Source organism: Ipomoea nil, unplaced genomic scaffold (genome assembly GCF_001879475.1).
Source record: "Ipomoea nil cultivar Tokyo-kokei standard unplaced genomic scaffold, Asagao_1.1 scaffold2360, whole genome shotgun sequence".
Lineage (NCBI taxonomy): Eukaryota > Viridiplantae > Streptophyta > Magnoliopsida > Solanales > Convolvulaceae > Ipomoea > Ipomoea nil.
The window spans coordinates 488,051-511,582 of record NW_017618788.1 but is presented as its reverse complement, the minus strand read 5'-3'; the positions used below and the strand labels follow the sequence as shown (position 1 = coordinate 511,582).

At 39.3% G+C, this 23,532-nt stretch overlaps 2 protein-coding genes across 2 annotated transcripts; both read left to right on the top strand.

The window, feature by feature from the left end:
• The first annotated feature begins 3,595 nt into the window (after nucleotides 1-3,595).
• On the top strand, nucleotides 3,596-5,914 carry LOC109152033. The gene has a single exon (XM_019299616.1). It carries the CDS (start codon nucleotides 3,596-3,598, stop codon nucleotides 5,912-5,914), a length of 2,319 nt encoding a protein of 772 aa, XP_019155161.1.
• Nucleotides 5,915-12,732: 6,818 nt separating this feature from the next.
• Nucleotides 12,733-13,470, top strand: LOC109152032. The gene has a single exon (XM_019299615.1). It carries the CDS (start codon nucleotides 12,733-12,735, stop codon nucleotides 13,468-13,470), a length of 738 nt encoding a protein of 245 aa, XP_019155160.1.
• Nucleotides 13,471-23,532: the final 10,062 nt, after the last annotated feature.

The following is a 23,532-nucleotide window of genomic DNA, read 5'->3' as shown; positions in this document are numbered from 1 at the left end:
GGAGCATGGTTGCATTGATAGCTGGAATGATATGGAGCGCGAGTTTTTGACCCGCTTCTACAGCACCAGGAGGACTGTCAGCTTCTTGGAACTCGCCACTACCCACCAATGGAAGGGTGAGCGTGCGAGCACTTACATCGAGAGATGGAGGGAGTTGTGCCTTAACTGTAAAGAGAGGATATCACAAAGCTCCGCAATTGAAATGTGCATCCAAGGGATGCACTTTGAGCTCTCTTAAATCTTGCAGGGAATCAAACCTAGAACATTTGAAGAATTATCCAGTCGTGCTCACGACATGGAGTTGAGTATTGAAGCCAATGGAGGGCTCGGCATGTCAAGTATCCCTAGCTCATCCAAGGCGCCTGTAAAACAAGAATTCAAGAAAGGGGGCAAACCCTTCCCGAAACAAGAAAAGAAGGAGGCCATGAACGTAAAAACAGCACCAATGCGGGTTTTCGCCAAAGTAACTGAAAATCCTAGGCTAAGGCCATTTTCCCGCCCATCTCGGGGTACTAGAATCATTGAAGAGATGCAGCAAAAACAGTATCCGTTCTTGGACTCTGATGTGTCACCCATGTTTGATGAATTGTTAAAGCTTAAGTTGATTGAATTACCGGAGATGAAGCGTCCCGAAGAAGCTTCTAAGGCGGACGACCCCAACTATTACAAGTATCATCGTCTCCTCGGACACCCGATTGAAAAATGCTTCGTCTTTAAAGATAAGGTGATGAGACTTGCTCGTGATGAAAAGATTGAGTTGGCTGATGCAACTGCCAGCACCAACCAAATTTCATGCGGAAGGTTCGCTCCGTTAGTTGAGGAGAGTGATGAAGAGGATGGGGGCAAGCAATACAAACGCCCGCTTCCATTTATTGTGAAACAGGCTACTAAGCAACAGCCGGAGTTACCACAGGTCAATCCGGTATGCGAGAAGGATTGGGTAATTGTTACCCGCAAAAACCAAAGGAACAATGCTGGACATGTTAGATCTTTGAAGAGAATAACGAAGCAATGGGTTGAGAGAAAGCCAGCAAGGGACCTCGCCTATGACACAAAGATGCGAGGACGTCCCGGCACGTCTCGAACACCAGTTGCCCTGGCTCAATTCATGCCGAAGGCGCTTCCTCCGCACGGGACAAATATTCCTGGAACTCGCTTGAATATTAAAGAGAGACATGTTGAAGAGGAGGAATGTTCATTCCCCGTGATTGAAGGAGGTGACGAGGTTCAAGTCCACAAAGCCGCGTCTTATACCGCCGAGATAACTTTTAAAGATGAGGATCTGTTGCTTGGTGGTACACCACATAATCGTCCGTTGTTTGTTGAAGGTTAAGCCCGCGAGCAAAAGATTAAAAGGATTTTGATTGATCAAGCGTCGGCTGTGAACATTCTATCACTCCGAGCTATGAAAGAACTTGGCATCTCCACCGATGAGCTCTCTCAAAGCCGCTTAATGATTCAAGGATTTAATCAAGGCGGACAAAGAGCACTCGGTACCATCAGACTCGACCTCAGGATCGGAACACTAAACTCGAGTACACTATGTTATGTGATAGATGCAAGGACATCCTACAACTTGCTGCTGGGCCGACCTTGGATACATGAAAATGGAGTAGTTCCCTCGTCCTGGCACCAACGCCTCATGTTTGAAAAAGGCGGGGTGATAGAAAAGGTAGTCGCTGATGAAACTCCTTTCATCGAAGCGGAATCATACTTTGCAGATGCAAAGTTTTATTTGAAGAAACAGGTTGTAGAGGAGGCTGAGCAAAGCAAGGTTGACATACCTCTTGATCCAAAATGGAAAGGCAAGCAGGTTGTAGACCAAGCTCATTGCGACAAGGAACTTGTGTTCCCACTTGCAAGGATTGAAACATTAAAAGCAGCTCCAGTTAAACCGCTTAAAGATGAAGTTGGGACAAGTCAAACAGTGCCCGCTAAGCGCACTGGCGGCTTCGACCCTAATGCATATAAACTTCTATTCAAAGCTGGATATGATCCCAAAGAGCCACAAAAGCTAGGGAAACTCATCCCAGAAGCTGGTGGTAAAGGCAAGTCAAATCAGCATCAACGCAAGGGATTGGGTTACGTTCCCCCTAAGCCCGTGCGAATATTCATAAACAGAGCCACAAGTAATTGCATCACTTCTACAGATGAGGAGGAAGGTGACAAGAAACAGTCTGTTTTGGATAGAATCGGAGATGTAGAATCACGACAATCAGTCTTCCGCAGACTTCGGCCGAATCCCAAACCGGCTAAGAGAAAATCAGTACATGACAGAATTGGGCCTACTCAGAGTTCGAAGGAGCAGACCAACCCTCCTACTGAAATGGAACCCTCAAAAAGGCTCAGGAGTGTCGTTCCATCTCGCATGAGAAGGGAAGTTAATATCCATGTCTCGTGTGGTGAAGTTTTGAAGGTCCAACCAAGAACCATTGTACACACCCAAGTGCAAGAAAGAAGTCAAGAAAATATTGATTCAAGTTGTGAGGCAACACCAAGTCAAGATGAGATGGAATCGTCATTTCATATAACATTATACGATGAGATTCCAACCGAGGGTGAAGATGCAGAGGATGCACCTCAAGAGCTAGAAGAAGGGGTACAAGCCGTAGTGGACGAACTAAAAGAGGTGGATCTAGGAACTCCTGAAAGTCCTCGACCTATCTTCATTAGTTCACTCCTTTCCAATGAAGATGAAGAAATATATGTCACACTTTTGAAAGAATATATCGATGTATTTGCATGGACATATAAGGAGATGCCAGGGTTGGACCCAAAGGTAGCCGTGCACCGCTTGGCAGTGAAAAAGGGGTGTCGCCCGGTTAAGCAAGCTCAACGGTGCTTCCGCCCCGAGCTCATTCCCTCAATCGAAGCAGAAGTCAACAAGCTTATAGAGGCTGGTTTCATTCGCGAAGTTAAATACCCAACTTGGATATCCAGCATTGTGCCTGTGCGCAAGAAGAATGGCCAGATCCGCGTGTGCATAGACTTTCGAGATCTTAATGTTGCATGCCCGAAAGATGACTTCCCGCTCCCTATCACAGAGTTAATGATAGATGCTGTAACTGGACACGAGATCATGTCATTCATGAATGGCTCATCCGGTTACAATCAAATCCGCATGGCGCTAGAAGATGAGGAGTTTACAGCGTTTCGTACGCCAAAAGGTATCTACTGCTACAAAGTGATGCCCTTTGGTCTGAAAAATGCAGGTGCTACATACCAAAGGGCCATGCACACTATATTTGACGACATGCTGCATAAAATGGTGGAATGTTACGTAGACGACTTGGTTGTGAAGTCGAAACTTCGCACAGATCACATGATGCATCTAAGACAAGTATTTGACCGCTTGCGGAAGTTTCAACTCAAAATGAACCCCCTGAAATGTGCTTTTGGGGTTGCTGCTGGCAAATTCCTTGGGTTTACTGTTCGACATAGGGGCATTGAGATCGAACAAGCAAAGATCGACGCTATAATGAAGATGCCTGAGCCAAAGAACCTTCATGAGCTTAAAAGCTTGCAAGGGAAGTTTGCTTATATAAGAAGATTCATATCAAACCTAGCAGGAAGATGTCAGCCCTTTTGCCGATTAATGAAAAAGGGTGTCCCGTTTGTATGGGATGAGGCCTACAAGAATGCATTCCAAAGCATCAAGTCCTATTTAATGAAGCCTCCTGTGCTGACTGCTCCAATTCCAGGACGCTCGTTGATCTTTTACATCTCTGCCCAAGAATGCTCGGTGGGTGCTTTACTTGCTCAAGAGAATGATAACGGGAAAGAAAATGCCCTTTATTATTTAAGTAGAATGATGACGCCAAATGAGCTCAAATATCTGCCAATTGAGAAGTTGTGTCTGGCCCTTGTATTCGCCATCAGGAAGCTCAAGCATTATTTCGAAGCGCATACAATTCGACTAGTTTCCAGGGCAAACCCAGTGAAGTATGTCATGTCAAAGGTTGTTCTTTCCGATAGACTTGCTAGGTGGTACTTATTATTTCAACAGTTTGAGATCACTTATGTACCACAGAAGTCCATCAAGGGGCAAGCCGTAGCAGATTTCCTAGCTGACCATCCAATTCCTGCCGAACGGGAGCTGTCCAGTGACCTACCTGATGAGGACGTGTTTGTGGTCGAAGTTTTACCTCCATGGAATATGTACTTTGATGGAGCGGCACACAAAGAGGGGGCAGGCGCTGGAGTTGTCTTTGTTACGCCTGAAGGGGAAGTGCTTCCTTATTCATTTACCTTGACAGAGCGCAGCTCGAATAATGTTGCCGAGTATCAGGCACTCATTTTGGGACTTGAAATTGCAGCCGATATGAAGCAACGAAGGGTTAACATATACGGGGACTCCAAACTAATTATCAACCAAGTACTTGGGGTTTACGAAGTAAAAAAGCCTGAGTTGATCCCATACAACAGTTATGCAAAGACGCTCCTGCATTGGCTAGGAGATGCTACGATGGAGCACATTCCAAGGAAACATAATAAGCAAGCCGATGCCTTAGCTGCTTTGGCTTCAACTATATCACATCCTATAGATGAGGCTCGGCTACGAGTATGCCAAAGATGGGTAGTCCCTCCAATCTTCGAGGACGATGGCTCTCTTGATGACATCGTTGAACTCCCGACTGCTTCTGTCTATGAGGTAGATAAAGAGGATTGGAGGCAATCATTGATTGACTACCTTGTTGATGGGAAGTTACCTCAAGACCCTCGTGGGAGGGTAGATGTAAGACGTCGAGCTCCTCGCTTCATATATTTCAAAGATGTGCTATATCGGCGCTCGTTTGATGGTGTGTTTCTTCGATGTTTAGGCGAAGAGGAAGCTTTACAAGCGATGGAGGAGGCTCACTCTGGAGTGTGCGGTGCTCATCAATCTGGTCCTAAGTTACATTTTCACATCAAAAGGATGGGTTACTACTGGCCTACGATGGTGAAGGATTGCATAGACTATGCACGGAGATGTCAAGCATGTCAATTCCATGCGAACTTTATCCATCAACCTCCTGAACCGCTACATCCGACGGTAGCATCGTGGCCATTTGATGCATGGGGGCTCGATGTGGTTGGTCCTATTACACCCAAGTCATCAGCAGGGCATTCGTATATATTAGCAGCCACCGATTATTTCTCAAAGTGGGCTGAAGCGGTGGCTTTAAAGGAAGTGAAGAAGGAAAATGTTGCAGACTTCATCCGAGTTCACATTATCTATCGTTTTGGCATCCCTTGGTATATCCTAACCGACAACGGGAAACCATTTGATAATAAATTGATGGATAAAATCTGCAAACTTTTTGAGTTCGAGCAAAGAAATTCATCAGCTTATTATGCAGCTGCAAATGGACTTGCCGGGGCTTTTAACAAAACTCTATGCATTCTACTAAAAAAGGTGGTGTCGAAGTCAAAACGTGATTGGCAAGAGAGGATGGAAGAAGCACTGTGGGCATACAGAACTACATACCGTACACCAACACAAAGCACTCCATACTCACTTGTTTACGGGGTTAAAGCAGTCTTGCCTCTTGAACGCCAAATACCTTCTCTAAGGTTAGCTATCCAAGAAGGCCTTACAGATGAGGATAATGTAATGTTGCGGTTGGCGGAGTTAGAAGCTCTCGATGAGAAGAGATTGCAGACTCAACAAAGTTTAGAATGCTATCAAGCTCGAATTTCTAGAGCTTTCAACAAGAGGGTAAGGATTCGCTCATTTCAGGTTGGTGACAAGGTGTTGGCAGTTCGTAGACCTATCATTATTACAAGGAAAACTGGGCACAAGTTTACTCCAAAATGGGATGGACCTTACGTGGTACAAGAAGCATACTCAGGAGGTGCTTACAAGCTAATTGATGAATATGGTGTGCGAGTTGGCCCTATTAACGGGAAATTCTTAAAGATCTATCATCCCTAAGAACACGGACTACATGATGAGTGATATCCACAAAAAATGCAGCACGTGGTTAAACTGCTAATGCATCTCGCTTGTCTATGGGTGGGCCCAAGTCATAGACGCTCCTAACCCGCACGAGCTTAAACTGTGTACGGTAAACTCCTGGCCCGCATGAGTTTAAACTGTGAACGGCCCTACCTATTCAAATGGTCCTTTGAACTACGTTTGACTTGATCTCCTTTGCAGGAGTACGTAGGCAGCTTAGAAACACTTCCTCTTCTAAGTTCAGTCATAACTAAAATAAACCCCTTTGTGTCCCTTTTATGTCACGTTTGTTCGAATAATGTAGATGTATTGGAGATGGGTCATCTCTGTTCATGTTGTAATTACGGGTGAATTCTTTTGTCAGATTTCTATTAGAGTGACTCATTTGGGTTTAGACTTAGTTGCTTCTGTTCATGCTCAAGTTCAATTGTTTGCAAGTATTGTTGAAAAGATAAGAGAATTCAAGTCGTACTCAAGTCTTGTTTCCAAGTATAAAACTCATGCGTTATACAAAAAAAATCTAAGCAAAAAAAAAAAAAAAAAAAAAAAAAAAAACAACAACAACAACAAAGAATCTAAAGTATTCTAAAGCTCATGAGATCTCCTTATACGCTTCCAGCTCTCTTTTGATTGAAGTAAGCTTTTCTTCATCTTCATCTGTCAACGTGGGGCAGTCTCGAATACGTTTAACTTCCTCCTCAGCGGTGGTCACGGCCTCTTGCGATGCGTTATGTTGTTCTTGAGCCTTCGTCACACGGTCTTGGAGTTCCGGGTTCTTGGCTTCAATCTCCTTCAACTCTTCCTGCGCATCCTTTATCGTTTTCTCTAGGAGGGCTTTTCGATCGGCGGCGTCTTTGAGGGTTTTCTGTTCATCAAGAAAAAACGTTTCGGTTTGAGAACACTTCCGTTGAGCTTCTATAAGGTCACCTTGTGTTAGAACTAGCTTCGCGGCTTGGGTTTCAACGGGCAGTGCATTCGAGAGCTGCGACCGCGCCCGATCGTAATCTTTGGCTTTGTTAAAGAACTCGGCCACTCGTCGCTTCAATATTGATAGGTCCACTCCGTCCCGTCCCATTTCTCGGAGTTGTCTTTCAACGCTTCCTTGGAAAGAAGAAATTCTTTCAGCTGGAATCTCATTAAGCTTCCTGCAGATACTACTCCAAACTCCCGCAATGAAAGCCATGTATTGTGATATAAACGATTCTTCGCCGGGGAAGATAGATGCTTGGGACGGCTCTGGCTGCGTCTCCTGAGGAGTTGTGTTTAAGGGCAACGTCGACTGGTGGGATTCTACCTCGAGGTCAAGGGTATTAGAGCGTCCGCCACTTTGTCCCATTGAAGACTGGTGATTTGATGACTGGACATCGTTGCTAGCATGTGGCTCGGCAGGATCCTGTAAGAAGTAGTGCATGTACGTTAACAAAGGCCAAAGTCCAACGATATACGAAGCGGAAGAATTTGGGGAAGTATCTTAACCTGGTTCAATGGTCTCCCTCTAGGCCGTTTCCAACAGCGATCCTGGTCGTCATCACTACCAGCATCCTTGTCCGAGCTTCGCTGCCTCGCTTGCTCCTCCCTGTTCCTTCGAACGGCATGTCCTAAGGCTCTATCCCGAGATGACATGTCCTCTTGTACAGGTGTTTTTTTGTTCCTTGGGGTGGTCAATTGGTCTCTTTGTTCTTGAGTTCCTTCCTCGCCAACAGGTACGTTTGGGTTTCCATTAACGGCTATGTCTGTGAAATGATTCTCGAGAAGGTTTGCACTCATATCGATCAACCAAGCCTTGTACTCGTTCGAAAAATGCTTCTTTGGAGCAGCCGGGCTCATGGGAAATGTCGCCCTAGATTGGGAGTTGATATTATCATATTGGCGATGAAGTCGGAATCCTTCGGTGAGTGAAGCATAACGAACATCCTTCGCCAACAGGCCGGGGGCATATGCTTGATAGAATCCAAATTGACGACTGAAGCGATGCGGCATGTAAGGCTCAGCTTTGCATTGAGACCCTCGGCGCAAAACAAGGAAGCTGGGGCGCAAACATATAAAGTACTCAAAGTCTTCCCTACTCCCTCTACGGTCATCGTAAAAGATAAAATCTCTATTATCCTTGCGGGAGTTGCAGAGCCAAGAAACGTCCCCTTTGAATACCTTCTTACGGGCATCCATCTCGGTGTAATACCTTGCACCACCTTCTCCAGAATTAGTGACCATCTTTGGGTTTGCTAACGTGAGGCTGGGGGTCTTAAAGTGGGTTTGGTAGTAAGTTGCTAGCCAGCTGTACACGTAATGGATTGGAAAAGGGTCTCCTATTTGACCAGGAGAGTGGGATTTCGAGATTGAGTTTAAACCAGAATAAATACTAGCAAGTACTGGAGCCGCAAGACATATTTTATCTCCTCTAGCCATCATGCATGCTATCTTGAAAGTCTCTGGGCGAATGGTTCTTGTCGGTGTACCTGGTAGGACAAACACGCAAAGCCAACAAGATAAAAACGCGGCCAAGTAAGCTTCCTTTTCGAAACGCCGGGAGATGCCTAGTTCGAGAAAGGGCGTCCTGCTCACATCTAACCACCTGATGGATTTGTTAAGTTCTCCACTTGGGTTGTGGGTATTCTTTGGCCGGGATTTCCTGTCCTTTTGAGATGCAGGTGGAGGAGCTGGATGTGTTCGCGGTTTTCTACACCAGAAGTCAATCCATCGCGATGCTTGAACAAAGGGGGTGCCATTCTCTTGCTGGTTTAAGAGATAAAAGGCCTCAAATAAGCTTGCACAACACTTGTTTGGGCCCCTTTTTAGGTCCAGGGCACTCGGGATGTGTTCGTGGTAAATGCCACCGGACAGTGGTAGTCCCCCAAGAACATGAAAATCCCGAAGCGATATGCTCACCTCACCAGACAAGGTGATCAGGGTGTTGGTTCGCAGGCACCATGCTTCGCAGAATGCTTTGACAATGTTGATGTTACGGTCATTGTAAATAATGACGCAAACACAGCATCATATATCTTCCCCTCCTTTAAGGTGTCGTGGGAGAAGTGAAGCGTCTCTTCAACCCACTCCCAATATCCTTTTAGAAAAGTGAATTCGCCCTCGAAGTCTATGTCTTGGCCCCACGAGACCTCAGCATTAAGTATACGATGCCCCAGTGTAGGAAGGGCGTCTTTGGAAGGTTGGTGCTGCATTCCGGGTAGCAAGGTCCACACCTTGGATGGCAGGCATTCATACTCGGGGGTCCAGTTGCTCTCGTGATACGACACCGTGAGCTTTGGCGGGTCACGTAGTACTATGGGTGGGTTAACCGTCAGTGTGACTTGATGATCACTATTTCTACTCGATATCACCATGACATCTTGCCTGTTACGTCGTTGATCTTGAAAGTACACCATCTTGAATGTGTCAAAGTTGGAAAGTCGCTGCAAAATCGAAAGTACACCATCTTGAATGTGTCAAAGTGAAAAAGAAAGATTAGAAAAAGAATGGGAAAAAAAGAAACGAAAGACAAAACAAAGTTAGAAACGGAAGACAAAACAAGGAAAAAAAAAAGAACAGAAAACGAAGGAAAAAATGAAAAAAGCAGAGCAAAAAAAGGGGAAAGGAAAAAAAAGATTATGTATGTACGTATGTGGGGATATATGTTTGTGGTGTTAATGTATTAGTGTGATATAATATGTTTACATATGGAGGGTTTTCATGTAGGGCCAGCCATAGCTAAGCATAGCATGGTGTCAGCGCTGCACTTCTGCAATCACGTGGTGTGAGAAAAGGGTTATCTTGGGAGCCCTGCATATAGACCCAGCTGCACACTAAAATGGTGTCCAGTTCAGTTTTTTTTTTTTAATTTTTCTTTTGAAAACCAGTTCAGCCTCCTTTAATCATCAGCGGCACCGACGACTTCTACAAAAAAAAAAAAAAAAAAAAAAAAAAAAGAGAACTCCGGCGAAGGGGCAGCATCAACAGGTCGACGAACCTCCTAAAAAAACAAAAAAAAACTCCGGCCACGAAGAACTCCGTGTGATTTTGTTTATTCACTATGCCAATACCTCCCTCCTTGGAATTGTTCCCCACACTGGAAGTACAAGGCCACCCAAGACATTCACTTCCTGTAGAATCATTTGTACAGAGATGGATCCACTACAAGTTCAGTCCATAGACACCTCCATCGCTAAAAACTTCCCTCCACCTCAAGATGAACAAGACAAAGCCATCGACGGCTGGTAACCTTACTTCTACCCTTTTGACGACTTCTACAAAAAAAAAACACAAAAACTCTCCGGCGAAGCATAGCAACGAGCCTCCTGCGACAGCAAAAAAAAAAAAGAGAGGAAAAGCCAGTCCGGCGGTTTTCATCAACTCCGGCGGTCTTCATCAACTTCGGCGGTCTTCATCAACTCCGGCGGCTTCAAAAAAAAAAAAAAAAAATTCCACCGGGCAGCTCCAGCAATCTCCGGTGATCATTCTACTTGTTGGCACTTTTTACGTTGCTTCTTGTTCTATGAAGTCTGTGGGATTGCTTCCTACATTCATGCTTGCTCCCAGGTTGTATTCCCGTTCCTGCAAATAAAAGATGTATACAGGAAAAGAAGGGTATGAAGTTGAGAAATTACCTGATTAAGAAGCAGAGTTGTTCTTCCCTGATCTTTATCTCGTTGATTGGTGTGGATGAGGGTATGTTTAGGCCATATTTATAGTGTACTGTGAGGAAGGAGGTTAGAGTTGGATTAGAATCCTAATGGTATTATAATTATGGTTGTGTGGTTGAATTCAACTGTGATGCTGGGATTACGGATGAGATTGGTATGCATAGAATTTGAAGGACTCAAATTTGTTGCCAGAGGAGAAGTTGATCTTAGTAAACTTAGAATATTGAGATGGTCCTGATGGATTTGACCATAGTACATTGCTAATTCAATTTTGGGTTGTGGAGTATCCAACGTGGGCCAATAAATGTTGTATGAGCCCAATATCCCTTCACCAGCTTCATCCTAAATTAATTTTGGGCTCAATGAATAATTTTGTGCTCAATGAATAATTTTGGGCTCATGATGTTATAAAACACTCCCATGGATTTGAATGGCCATGTGTTAAAATTTCGAGACTTTCTCACTCCAAGCACATTAAGCGGCATGTCCCGGCAAGTCTCGAGGGGGCAATTTGTAGACACCGAAAATTTGAACCCGATAAATGGACCGATTAAAGTGTTATTGGGCTAATGTTGAGATTGATGATTGGGCCGATTTGATTAATTGGATCATGGAAATTAATTTAATTTAATTAGCCCAATTAAAATTTGATTTGGGCTATTGAATTAATTGATTAATTGGCCCAAGCCCATTTCATATTTGAATTTAAATTATAATTATAATTTAAATATAATATTAATTTTATTATATTTGAATTAGATAATTATAGTTTAATTTGAATTTGAATTAGATTATACAGTAATGAACCTGGACTTGATCTTGGGCAAGGTTCATTTTCCCAATTAATTAATTAATTAATTAGTTAACTAAAAGGGGAGTTTGTTGAGGAATGTTGGTTAGGTTTCTAGTATAAATAGAGCCTTCATTTCATTCCAAAACACACTTGAAAGCTGGAAGAACTTGAAGGCTTAAGGAGTTGAGAGCATTTGAAGAGCCCGAAGGCATTGAAAAAACGCTTGAAGTTGAAGGCATTTTTGTTGATTTTGCAGGCAATTTGAATCCATTGCAGGTACTTTGGAGCTTTGCAGAATTGATTGTCTCGAAGATATTGAAGTCTTTTGAAGGCGTTTGAGGATCTTAAAGCAGCTTGAATCCATTGCATGTGTTTTGAAACTTTGCAGGGTTGATTATTTCTAAATTCTTGACGCTCGTTGTTGGATGTTACGCCACTTAAATCCCGGAAGCTACGCCACTTGAATCCCGGAGGCACGCGCCAATTGAATCCCGGAGGCTACGCTAATTGAATCCCAGAGGCACTTCCATAGATAACGTTAGTGAAGAATCAGAGGACTAGACAGAGATTTTGTACCTGCATTGAATTATACACACACTGTACAAGGAATTTTGTGAATAAATACAAAGTTTACTTTTTTGTGTTTACAGGCCGGTGAAAAGGTCGACTTTTGCGAAGCCAGAGACTTTGGGCTAAGGCTCTGCGATGGCCAAATATGCGTACCTGGTTTTCCTGTCCAGTTTATTTCTGTTCACCATTCCGGCCTCCAAATGAGTGACTGAAATAAAGCTATGACTGCAGGGACGCAATCTTCTTAAGCCTGCTGGTGAGAGAATCCGACGAAAAACAACTGCCGGAAAAACCATGGAAACCGCACAAAAAAACAATGGACCCAAGCTGTCGGAGAAGATGAACGTTGCCGAAAAATATTTTCGCCCGAAACATCATTCTTTGCCGTAGTTCTTCTTAGCACCCATCCTTATATACAGGTGCTAATATAGGTGAAAACACAGTATTGCCCTCACATTCAACCCCTTTTAACACCAAACTTAACGGGAGGACCATGGGTGATTATTTTTTAAAACTTGAAGGAGTGGTCGTTTAAACGTCGGATGACCACAGCTGGTAAACGCTAATACTTTTGGAGAAGATGGCAGATATACCCTCATAAGAATTAAAGAAGTGAGGGCTTTCTTGTAAATTGGCTTTATTTATTCTGTTGTAACCGTTTTTGTAACTACCTTTACCACCCTTCTCTGTACTTAAAAGCTGTCTGCTTCCATCTTCCAATCTAATGAAACACTTCACCTTTTTCCCGTAACTCTCCCCTTCACTTCTCTCTGTTCCTCTTCGACGTTTCCGATATGGTATCAGAGCGTCGGCCGATCAGCTACGCCGCCGCAGTCACTGCTCCAGGAGGATCTAGCCAGGGAGCACATCCGGCATCTCCGATCGTCAACTCTCCTGCACGGTCTTCGCCGTTAATCAATGAACAAGGAGTTCACGTTCCGCAGAGGAACATTATCGAGGATGTTGATAATCCTCTGTATTTGAACAGCACTGAAAATGCTAATGCTATTCTCGTTAGTCCTCTACTAACTGGCAGTGAGAATTATAGCTCATGGAGCATCTCCATGCAAGTAGCCCTTGAGGTCAAAAACAAATGGAAGATAGTTGATGGTAGCATTTCGAAACCAGAGAGGACTCATAGTCAGTACGGCAGCTGGAGAAGATGCAACCTAATTGTCAAATCGTGGATATTGAAATCAGTCCATCCAACCAAAGCGCAAAGCGTGATTTATATAGATGAGGCTAATGCAATTTGGACTGATCTGAGAAGGAGATTTTCGCAAAAGGATCCGCATCGGATTTCATCTCTGCAGAATCAGATCTATGAGTTGAGGCAAGGAAATATGTCAATTAACGATTACTATACTAAATGCCGCATACTCTGGGAGGAGATGAACGCTCTCAGACCACTTCCAGTCTGCAAATGCACGCCGCGATGTTCTTGTGGTTTGGTGGATGAGATCAGGAAGGATCGAGAAGTTGATCAAGTCATAAGGTTTCTGCAAGGCAGGGCCGGTCCTATCAATTTATAGGCCCGGGGCAGGATAAAAAAAAAATGGGCCTTAGTTAATATATATTTCATGCCTAAAATTTAAATTAAATCAGGAAAAAATTATTAATACCAATAACTTTAAATAAGATTAACACTAGGACTATGTGATCTAATGGTATTTGGGTTGGATTTCCATTTGGAAGATTATGAGTTCAAGCCTCTGTGGAAGTGTTATTGGTTCTTTGTGTTTTAGTAGGTTGAGAAAGTATATGAACAGATATACATACACAACAATAATCATGAAAAAAATTTCTAGGTGCTTTCCTTAACGCAAAATAATAAATAATCGTATAAGTGTCTTCATAAATAAATAATATTATAGTTTATAAAAATAAATAAATAATTTAAAATCGAGTAAACTTATAAACAATAACATTGTTATCATAATAAATAATAAATTAATTATTATTAAAAATTTATAAAACAATAACTACAAACATATGAAAAGCTAAAAATCTTTTTTGACTAGGAGCAAGAAATTAAAATATTTCAAAACGCAATAAAAAAAAATGCAAAACGATATGAAACACAATTATCTAGATAAAATAGTTTGAACATAAAGCATATTATAAATCACACATCTTCTATATTATTTATATGATTTTTATAAATATTTTTTTTTGTATACAAATACTTTTTCTTTTAAATAGATAAATTTTAAACTTTTTTATGACACATGATAGAAGCTTCTATATTACATTGATTAGATATTCATAAAAAGGTACGGAGTAAATTATCTTTAATTTTTTTTTTTATAATTGAATCTCAAAATATATCATATAACCCCCTCCGTCCTATTTTTATGTGTCTTGTTTGGTTAATATGAGTTGATTGAAGTTTTTTTAATTCAATTTTTCATAATATGTTTAGTATAAGTATATAAAAATTTATAAATTTAGAAATTGCATTAAAAATTTATATATTTAATATAAAAAAATTTCATAATATGTTTAGTATAAATATATGAAAATTTATATATTTAAAAACTACATTAAAAATACTACTCCGTATTAAACACAAAAAAATCAATAAAAATAAATTTTTAAAATATACATTAGAATATATGCAAAGAAGTAAAGTTGAGAAATTCTAAAATGTGAAAGGAAGGATTGGATCACGGGCCTTTGATTAAATGATGTTAATTAAAATTCAAGTATCTTACCAACCAAGATAATTTACCTTACTATAAATATGTGTATATAAATTACTTATACCCAATACATATATACTATATATATAAGAGATAGGATGGGGCCCTCCCCAAGCATGGGCCCTGGGCAAGGGCCCAGCCTGCCCTTGCCCCAGGGCCGGCCCTGTTGCAAGGGCTCAACGAAGATTACAACTCCTTGAAGTCCGGAGTTCTAGTTCTCGATCCTCTTCCCGAGATGCACAAGGTGTTCGTGATGTCTGAAAAATTCGAGAGACAACTGAACATCAATAATCTGAGCAGCATTGGACTAGAGAATGACCATGCAAATGCCACTCAGACTGGACAGAACTTTGCAGATGAAAACTGTGTTGCTGCTGCTAATTTTTCTAATGGTAAAAGAGTTTACAATGCAGGAGGAGGATCTAAGAATGTGGCTAAATGTACCTTTTGCGGAATGAACGGCCACACTATTGAGAAGTGATACAAGAAGCACGACTACCCTCCCGTTGGATTCCGGGCTTTAAATCTAAAGGCAAACAGTTGGCCAACACCACAGCAGCAGCACAATCTGAAAACACTTTTACTCCCAATCAAATTCAAAGTCTCATATCCCTTCTTCAAGGACAATTGGGACACAATCAACACTCTACTACTGCAGCAGTGTCACTAGTCCCAAAATTCCACAATGGAGATCTTAACAATGAAGGCAAGTGTGCTGATCCCATTCTAATTAATTCTATTTCTTTAAACTCCTCTACGTGGATAATAGATTCAGGTGCTACTGACCATATAATATGCTATCTTGAATTCTTTAATGAATATTACACTGTGAAAGGAGCCATGGTCAATCTCCCTAATGGAAGTTGTGCAGCTGTTGAACACATGGGAAATATAAAACTACAGGACAATCTCTGGTTGAAGGATGCCTTACATATCCCCTCTTTTAAATTCAATATTATCTCTGTGAATAAGCTGCTGAAACATTCTTCTCACACTTTGATATTTACCTGTGGTCAGTGCTTCCTAATGGACCATGGGAGGATGATTGGATTAGCTAAGGAAGAGAAGGGATTATACTTGCTGAATAAACCCCCTGAATCTAATGCTACTGCTGCAGTTTGTAATCGGTTTTCTATGTCTTGTAATAATGTTGATGTTGGTCTATGGCATCAAAGATTGGGACATTTTCCCGTAAATAAAATGCATCTCCTTGATATATCTGTTTCTAACATGAGAAATTTGATTTGTGACACTTGCCACCTTGCAAAGCATAAAAGACACCCCTTTCCTTCAATTAATACTACATCTGCTGCATGCTTTGACCTTGTTCACATGGATATATGGGGGCCATTCCATGTTAAGTCTCTAGCAGGAGAAAGATTCTTCCTTATGATTGTTGATGACCATTCTAGACACACATGGCTGAGACTTATGAGACACAAGTCAGAAACACGGGGGATTATAAAGGCATTTTTTAAGATGGTTCAGACTCAGTTCAAAACAACCATAAAGACCATAAGAAGCGACAATGGATCAGAATTTGCCATAAAAGACTTCTATGATGAAAATGGTACTATCCACCAGCGGTCATGCGTTAACACTCCTCAGCAAAACGCAGTGGTGGAGAGAAAACATCAGCATATCTTGGCAGTGGCTCGGGCTTTAAGGTTCCAAGCTGGTCTTCCCATTGATCTTTGGGGTCAGTGCGTGGTGCATGCCGTTTACCTCATTAATCGGCTGCCATCTAAAATTCTTGAATGGACAAGCCCACATCAAAAGCTGTTTGGTAAGAATCCAGATCTCACTAATCTAAAAGTGTTTGGTTGCTTATGCTATGCAGCTACTTTATCTACTTCAAGACACAAAATGGCACCGCGAAGTAGAAGATGTGTGTTCATTGGTGTACCTGCAGGTGTCAAAGGCTATTTGCTGTATGATATTGTTGATGGAACCACGTTCATATCTCGTGATGTGGTGTTTTGTGAAAGTCAGTTTCCCCTGGCCTCTCAAGCTGATCATCTTGTTACAAATAGCAGTCAGAATGTGGTGCCATCCCTACCAAACATATCCATCACAGATTATGAGGATGCCACCATGCAAATGGTCCGTCAAGCACAAGCAGAATCTTCACAATATTCCCAGCCCCATATTGAACATGAATTCATTGAGTCACTTCCGGATTCTGCGCAGAACACACATCATAGTTCCAATGGTGATAGTATCAACTTGTCAAATACTGATCATGGTGACACAAATGAAGACAACTTGAGCATTCCCAGTCCTGTTGTTCAAGTTCGAAGATCTAGCAGACAGAGACAACCGTCTAGCAAGTTACAAGACTACTATTGTGACAGTGCTGTCTACCATAAAACTTCACCTCATCCATTGTCGAAGGTGATAACGTATGACAACCTTGATTGTGCTCATAAGATCTTCTCCATGGCAGTAGCTACATCCAGTGAGCCTAAGACATACAAACAAGCTGTTCAGCATGATTGCTGGAAAGAGGCAATGTTTGCAGAAATTAAGGCTCTGCAAGAGAACAAAACATGGGAACTAGTTGAATTGCCACCAGGAAAAGTTCCCATAGGTTGCCGATGGGTGTACAAGATAAAGTTGAAAGCGGATGGCTCGGTCGAAAGGCACAAGGTGAGGCTTGTAGCAAAAGGTTATACACAGCAACTTGGGATAGACTACCTTGAAACATTCTCCCCGGTTGCTAGGCTCACGACTATTCGAACCTTCATTTCTATGGCTGTCTCTAGATCATGGCATATCCATCAATTGGACGTCAACAACGCCTTTCTACATGGCGATCTAAACGAAGAGGTGTACATGGTTCTACCCCCGGGATTTGAAAGTGCAAATCCGAACCATGTGTGCAGGCTCCTAAGGTCGTTGTACGGTCTAAAACAGGCTAGCCGCTAGTGGAATGCCAAGCCCAGTTCAGCTCTCCTTCGTATCGGTTTCAAACAATCTAAAGCCGATCCATCTTTGTTCACGAAAGATGATGACACAGGTTTCATTGCTCTCCTTGTCTATGTCGATGACATACTTGTCACAAGTGCAGACATAAATCTCATCAGAAATCTTAAGCAGTTTATGGACTCCACCTTCAAAATCAAGGATCTGGGAACTTTGAGCTATTTTTTAGGGATCGAAGCACATATGAGGGAAGATGGTTTGAACTTATGCCAACGAAAATATGCCATAGAAATCTTGGAAGAAGCCGGTTTTCTCGAAAGCAAGCTGGTGAGCACACCTATGGTTCCAGGCTCAAAACTCATGCATGGTGATGGAACAATGCTCAAAGATGCTAGCATCTACAGACGATTAATAGGAAGATTGCTATATCTTACTGCCACAAGACCCGACATTACTTATGCCATTCAACAACTGAGTCAATTTGTGGATGCTCCTACGGATATACACTTGGCAGCTGCACATCGCGTTTTGAGGTATATCAAAGCATCACCTGGACAAGGATTATTCTATCCTACACAATCAGATATGCATCTTAAAGCGTTTTCGGATTCCGATTGGGCTGCGTGTGTTGAGACTCGAAAGTCTATCACTGGGTACTGTGTTTTCTTTGGATCCTCCCTCATATCATGGAGATCAAAGAAGCAGCCCACCATTTCTCGTTCAAGCTCCAAAGCAGAATATCGAGCCCTTGCAGCCACTGTATGTGAGATCTAATGGCTAGAATATTTACTTCATGACATGAAGATCATAGCAACCAAACCAGCCTCTCTCTATTGTGATAGTAGATCTGCTATAGCCATTGCCGAGAACTTCGTCTTTCACGAACGTACCAAACACATCGAGATTGACTGCCATGTAGTTCGTGAAAAAGTAAACCAAGGATTGATAAAGCTCCTTTCGGTTTCCTCCGAAAATCAGACAGCTGACGGTTTCACCAAGCCGCTTCCCACACCTCTGTTTCATGTTTTTAAAGCTAAGCTTGGAACTCAAGACTTGTTCGTTCCAGCTTATGGGGGGGTTTTGGAGAAGATGGCAGATATACCCTCATAAGAATTAAAGAAGTGAGGGCTTTCTTGTAAATTGGCTTTATTCATTCTGTTGTAACCGTTTTTGTAACTGCCTTTACCACCCTTCTCTGTACTTAAAAGCTTTCTGCTTCCATCTTCCAATCTAATGAAACACTTCACCTTTTTCCCGTAACTCTCCCCTTCACTTATCTCTGTTCCTCTTCGACGTTTCCGATAAATACTCGGAGGACCATCGGAGGTATTAACTCTTTTTAAAAATATATTTTAACATATTCGTATATGTTTAACAATTATGTCAACTCTAATTGTGGTGAGGTTTGAACCTAAGATCTTGCATATAGAAATTAATAAGTAAGTTAAAAATAATGAATAGTTAACAGAATATTTCGTTACTAAAGTTTATACTAACGGGATTTAGGTTATTTAAGGAAAAAAATAATATAATAGAGGGTAAATAAGAAAAATCATTAAAAAAATACTAAAATCAAAATAATATGAACCATTCATTTTAAGAAACAATACTATGGATATTTTTTTTGTTCCAGTTAAGGGCCTATAATTACTGGCTCTTAATAGAATTGTAGATAGATTTAGATGTAGATAGATAGATGTAAATTGTAGATATATAGTATATACCAATAAAGTAAATAAAAGGTTTCTAGGTTTCTAGATTTCCAAAAAAAAAAAAAAAAAAAAAAATCAAATTAAAAACTCTTTCCATTGGTGGTGGTGGCCCGGGGTGGAAGACGTTAACTAACTAGCAGAAGCATTCAAAAGCTGGCCTGTATGTTCCACATAAATAACAACCATCCAATAATTAAGCTGCCGCTATCTGGTCTCTCTCAACTTTTTTCTGCAAAATTAAACCACTTCCGATCCCCGTTCTTCCATTGCAGGCCACAGTCCTGTATGTACACATGGGGCTACACATAATAGCTCTAGCAAACCTGAACCTCTTCAACCTCACTTCTCAAAGCGTTTCTACTACTAGCCTCTGGTTGCTGCTGCCGTTTCTGCTCAAGCTTGGCCATGGCATCAGACCCATTCACCATCTGTGCCACGACCTGGTCTATTCTGCCAGGTTTTTCTTCTTCCAAATTGGCCGAATAACCTCGGATGCCGGACCGGGAACGCGGCAGCGGCTGGCCGAGTGGCGGTGGGTGCGGGCTCTCCGTCTGGTCGGCGACCGGTTGGACCGGGCGAGGCATCCGCAGTTCTTGGAGACGGATGAGGAGAGCTTACGTACCTTTTCCATGATTGCGCTCTGATCTTATTTACAATTTTGATTTCTTGTTTGCCATGTATGACTTTTATCATTCTTACTTGACTAGTATTTTCACCTGTGTATTACGAATTTAATTTGTTGTAATATTTAAAAAATATTTGGATCCATATACTATTTTATAAATTATAGTCAAATATTATATAGTCTAATTGAAGAATTGAGTTAGATCGGTTGTGTTTTTTGATATTATTATTGCTTAAATTCGAGCAAATAAGTGTCTAATTAATAGCTAACGTGTAGGTATGCGCATCCGGTGCTGAAACTTTAAAGATTTTATATATTAGTGTTTATGATTAGTATTTATTGGGCTAATTAGCTCGTTGTCTATAATTCAGTTATAGAAATTATTTGTACGGAAGATATATATATTTTCTATATTGATATATAACAATTTTATCATCTTTGTATTAAAAAAAAAAAAACAAAAAAAAAAACAAAACAAAACATAATATCACTGGTTTGAATTACACATTATTGAAAACCTCTTTGTAGACGACATTGGTAGTAATAACAGAATTTTATCCATCATCGTCTAGAGCTAAAACCTTCAAGCCATTAGGATGTGTAACTTAGGAAAAAGCCACGTACACCTGAAGGGCAATCTCGTATCAGAATGGGTGAGAAACATTCGGGGGATAAACATTTTGGTTCTTTGATGTATCTCATTAACTATTCTTGCTTCGACAATGTGATCTGCCAATCTTGTGACGATGAGACGCGTATCATAATATCAATGAATGATTAGGAAGTCCAGACAATCTAAAACTATTTAAGAATTCAGGTACTTTCGATAGATTTTCACCGTCTTATTTTGCTTTACACAAAGAGTCACAACTAAAATATTTTTGATTTTCTGCAGTGTTCATGTCGCACATGTACTGATTATAAAATTACATAATAATTAATAAATCATTATTTTATAAAATTACTTTATTAAGTAGATTTTCCAAAGAATATTATCAATTAATAGATATTTATTAATTTTCATATAACATTTTGTTACCAATTAACCTTTATTAATTCTTTTATCAATAAATTAATTAATTAATGTTAAGAAAAAAATTGAGCGGGAAGTTGAAGAGGAAGATTTTACTTTTATTAATAAGTATAGGGTATAGATTAATAAATATTCATATTGGTTTGTGCGCAAAAGTTAAAGAGGAGGATTTTACTTTTATGAATAGTATAGAATATAGATTAATTAATATTTAAATTAGTTTGGACGAAAAAATTGAAAATGAATATTTTACTTTTATTAATAATATAGATTAATGTAAAATCAATATTCGAATTATTATTATTGCTATAAATAATAATTAATAAATAAATATTTCCTTATAAAGTTACATAATAATTAATAAATCATTATTTCTTTATAAAATGACGTTATTACGTAGAATTTTTAAAGAATATTACCAATTAATATATGTATTATTTAATGTTCATATAACATTTTGTTACCAATTAATATGTATTATTTTCTTACAAAATTACGTTATTACTTAGAATTTATGAAGAATATTACCAATTATGGAATAATAGATATTAGTTAATTTTGATATAACATTTTGTTACCAATTAGGCTTTATTAATTTTTTGATCAATAAATTGATTAATTAATTGTTGAAAAAAAGTTTGAGTGGGAAAGTAAGAGGAGGATTTTACTTGTATTAATAGTATAGATGAAACTTTATTAATTTTTTTTTTTATTAATAAATTAATATTAAGAAAAGTTTGAGCGGGAAATTGAAGAAGGAGATTTTACTTTTATTAATTGTATAGATAGATTTGATATATTTACAAAAGAGTTAATTCCACCAGAAGTCCCTTGTCTTTGGTGACAATTCCGAATTTAATCTCAGACTATTGTTTTTGCCATTTAACATCCTAGACTATTATTTTTTGGATACTTTTAGTCATTCTCATTACTTTTTCTATTTTTAGTAAGGGCATTTTTGTTTCTTCATTTTTTTTTTGTTATTTTTTCGATTTCAACCGGTTTAATTGGTTTAGGACTTTACTAAAAACAGGTTGAAAATATGGTTACTAAAAATAAGAGGTTACCTAAAGTTCTAAACCAATTAAATTGGTTGAAACCGAAAAAATAACAAACGAAAAATATAAAAAGACAAAAATACTCTTACTAAAAATAGGAAAAGTCATGAGAAGGACTAAAAGTGTCCAAAAAATAATAATCTAAGGATATTAAATAGCAAAAATGACAGTCTGGGACTAAATTTGGAATTGCCACTAAAGTCAATGGACCTTTGGTAGAATTAACTCTTTACAAAATGTGCGATGTGATAAAGTGTAGAGTCATATTTTCAAAAAAAAAAAAAAAAAAAAAAAAGTGTAGAGTCATACTTGTGTGTAATAGGTATTTGTTACTTATGATAGAAATTATAATACTTATTATAAAAAATTTAATATTAATTTGAAATATTTATAATAGACATTGCAATATAATATTTATATGCGAAATTGTAATACTAATTTAGGGTAAAATGATTGTTACTAATAATAAATAATGTAATACTACTTATAATTGAAATTGTGCGTGATACTTTTAATGTAAATATTGTAATATATACTAATTATATGTGAAATGTTACTTATAAAAGAAATTTAAATAGTTATTATAGAAAATTCAACACCAATTTGAATTTAAAATAAATCATTACTTATTATAAATATTGTAATACTTATAAGTAATATTGTGATACTATTTAAGGTAAAAATTGATTGTTACTAATGATTAATATTGTAATATTTATAACTGAAATTGTGACACTTATATATCTAGTTGTCTACAATCTATCCCGTCTCATGGACAAAACTCCATTAAGATGGTCTCTTACAAGTGTTTGCCTTAATTTTCTAATATATATAACCCTAATTCTAATAAGAGTTAATTCAAGTGAAGATTCCTTGTCTATATTATCATATTTTGGACACTTTTTATCCTTCTGATAACTTTTTTAGTAAAATCCAAATAGGTAAAGGCATTGTTATTTCTCCAACTTCTTTATTTCCCCATTTTCTAGGCCAATTTTTTCTTTTATTTTCGGTATCCACGGTGATTGTGATTGTACATCCACTGATTGTACAGTACAATTAGCCTGCACCATACAAAAGTTACAACTACTGCTGTTTTCAGTGGACACTAAGGACATCTTCAATAGTTGGGGATTTTACCTCACATTTTTATGGGCCTCAACATCCACCTCATCATTGATCATCCATTATCTCACCCAATCACACAATCTCTTTTTCCCATTAGTTTTAAACTTTTTCACAACTTTTTGTGAACCCACAATTTTATCTCCATATTTTAATTATTTCTTTATTTATGTGATTTATAAATTTATAATTTTATAATAAACATAAATGAATTGCATACGTAAAAATTGCAAGCTTTCATTTCTAAACTTATAATTAAAATAAACATAGTAAATAAAAAAAAAAAAAAGAAATTAGGAGTAGAATGTGGGAAAGATGTGCTATTTATAGAAAATAAAATAATAATTATTAATAATAAAAAACAATAATAATAACCTACTATGTGCCGTTGCAAATTGCAACGGCACAAAAATG

Excerpts from the sequence above, each read along its gene's own strand:
- LOC109152033 (XM_019299616.1), top strand. The coding sequence starts at position 3,596 with ATGAAAAAGGGTGTCCCGTTTGTATGGGATGAGGCCTACAAGAATGCA.
- LOC109152032 (XM_019299615.1), top strand. The coding sequence starts at position 12,733 with ATGGTATCAGAGCGTCGGCCGATCAGCTACGCCGCCGCAGTCACTGCT.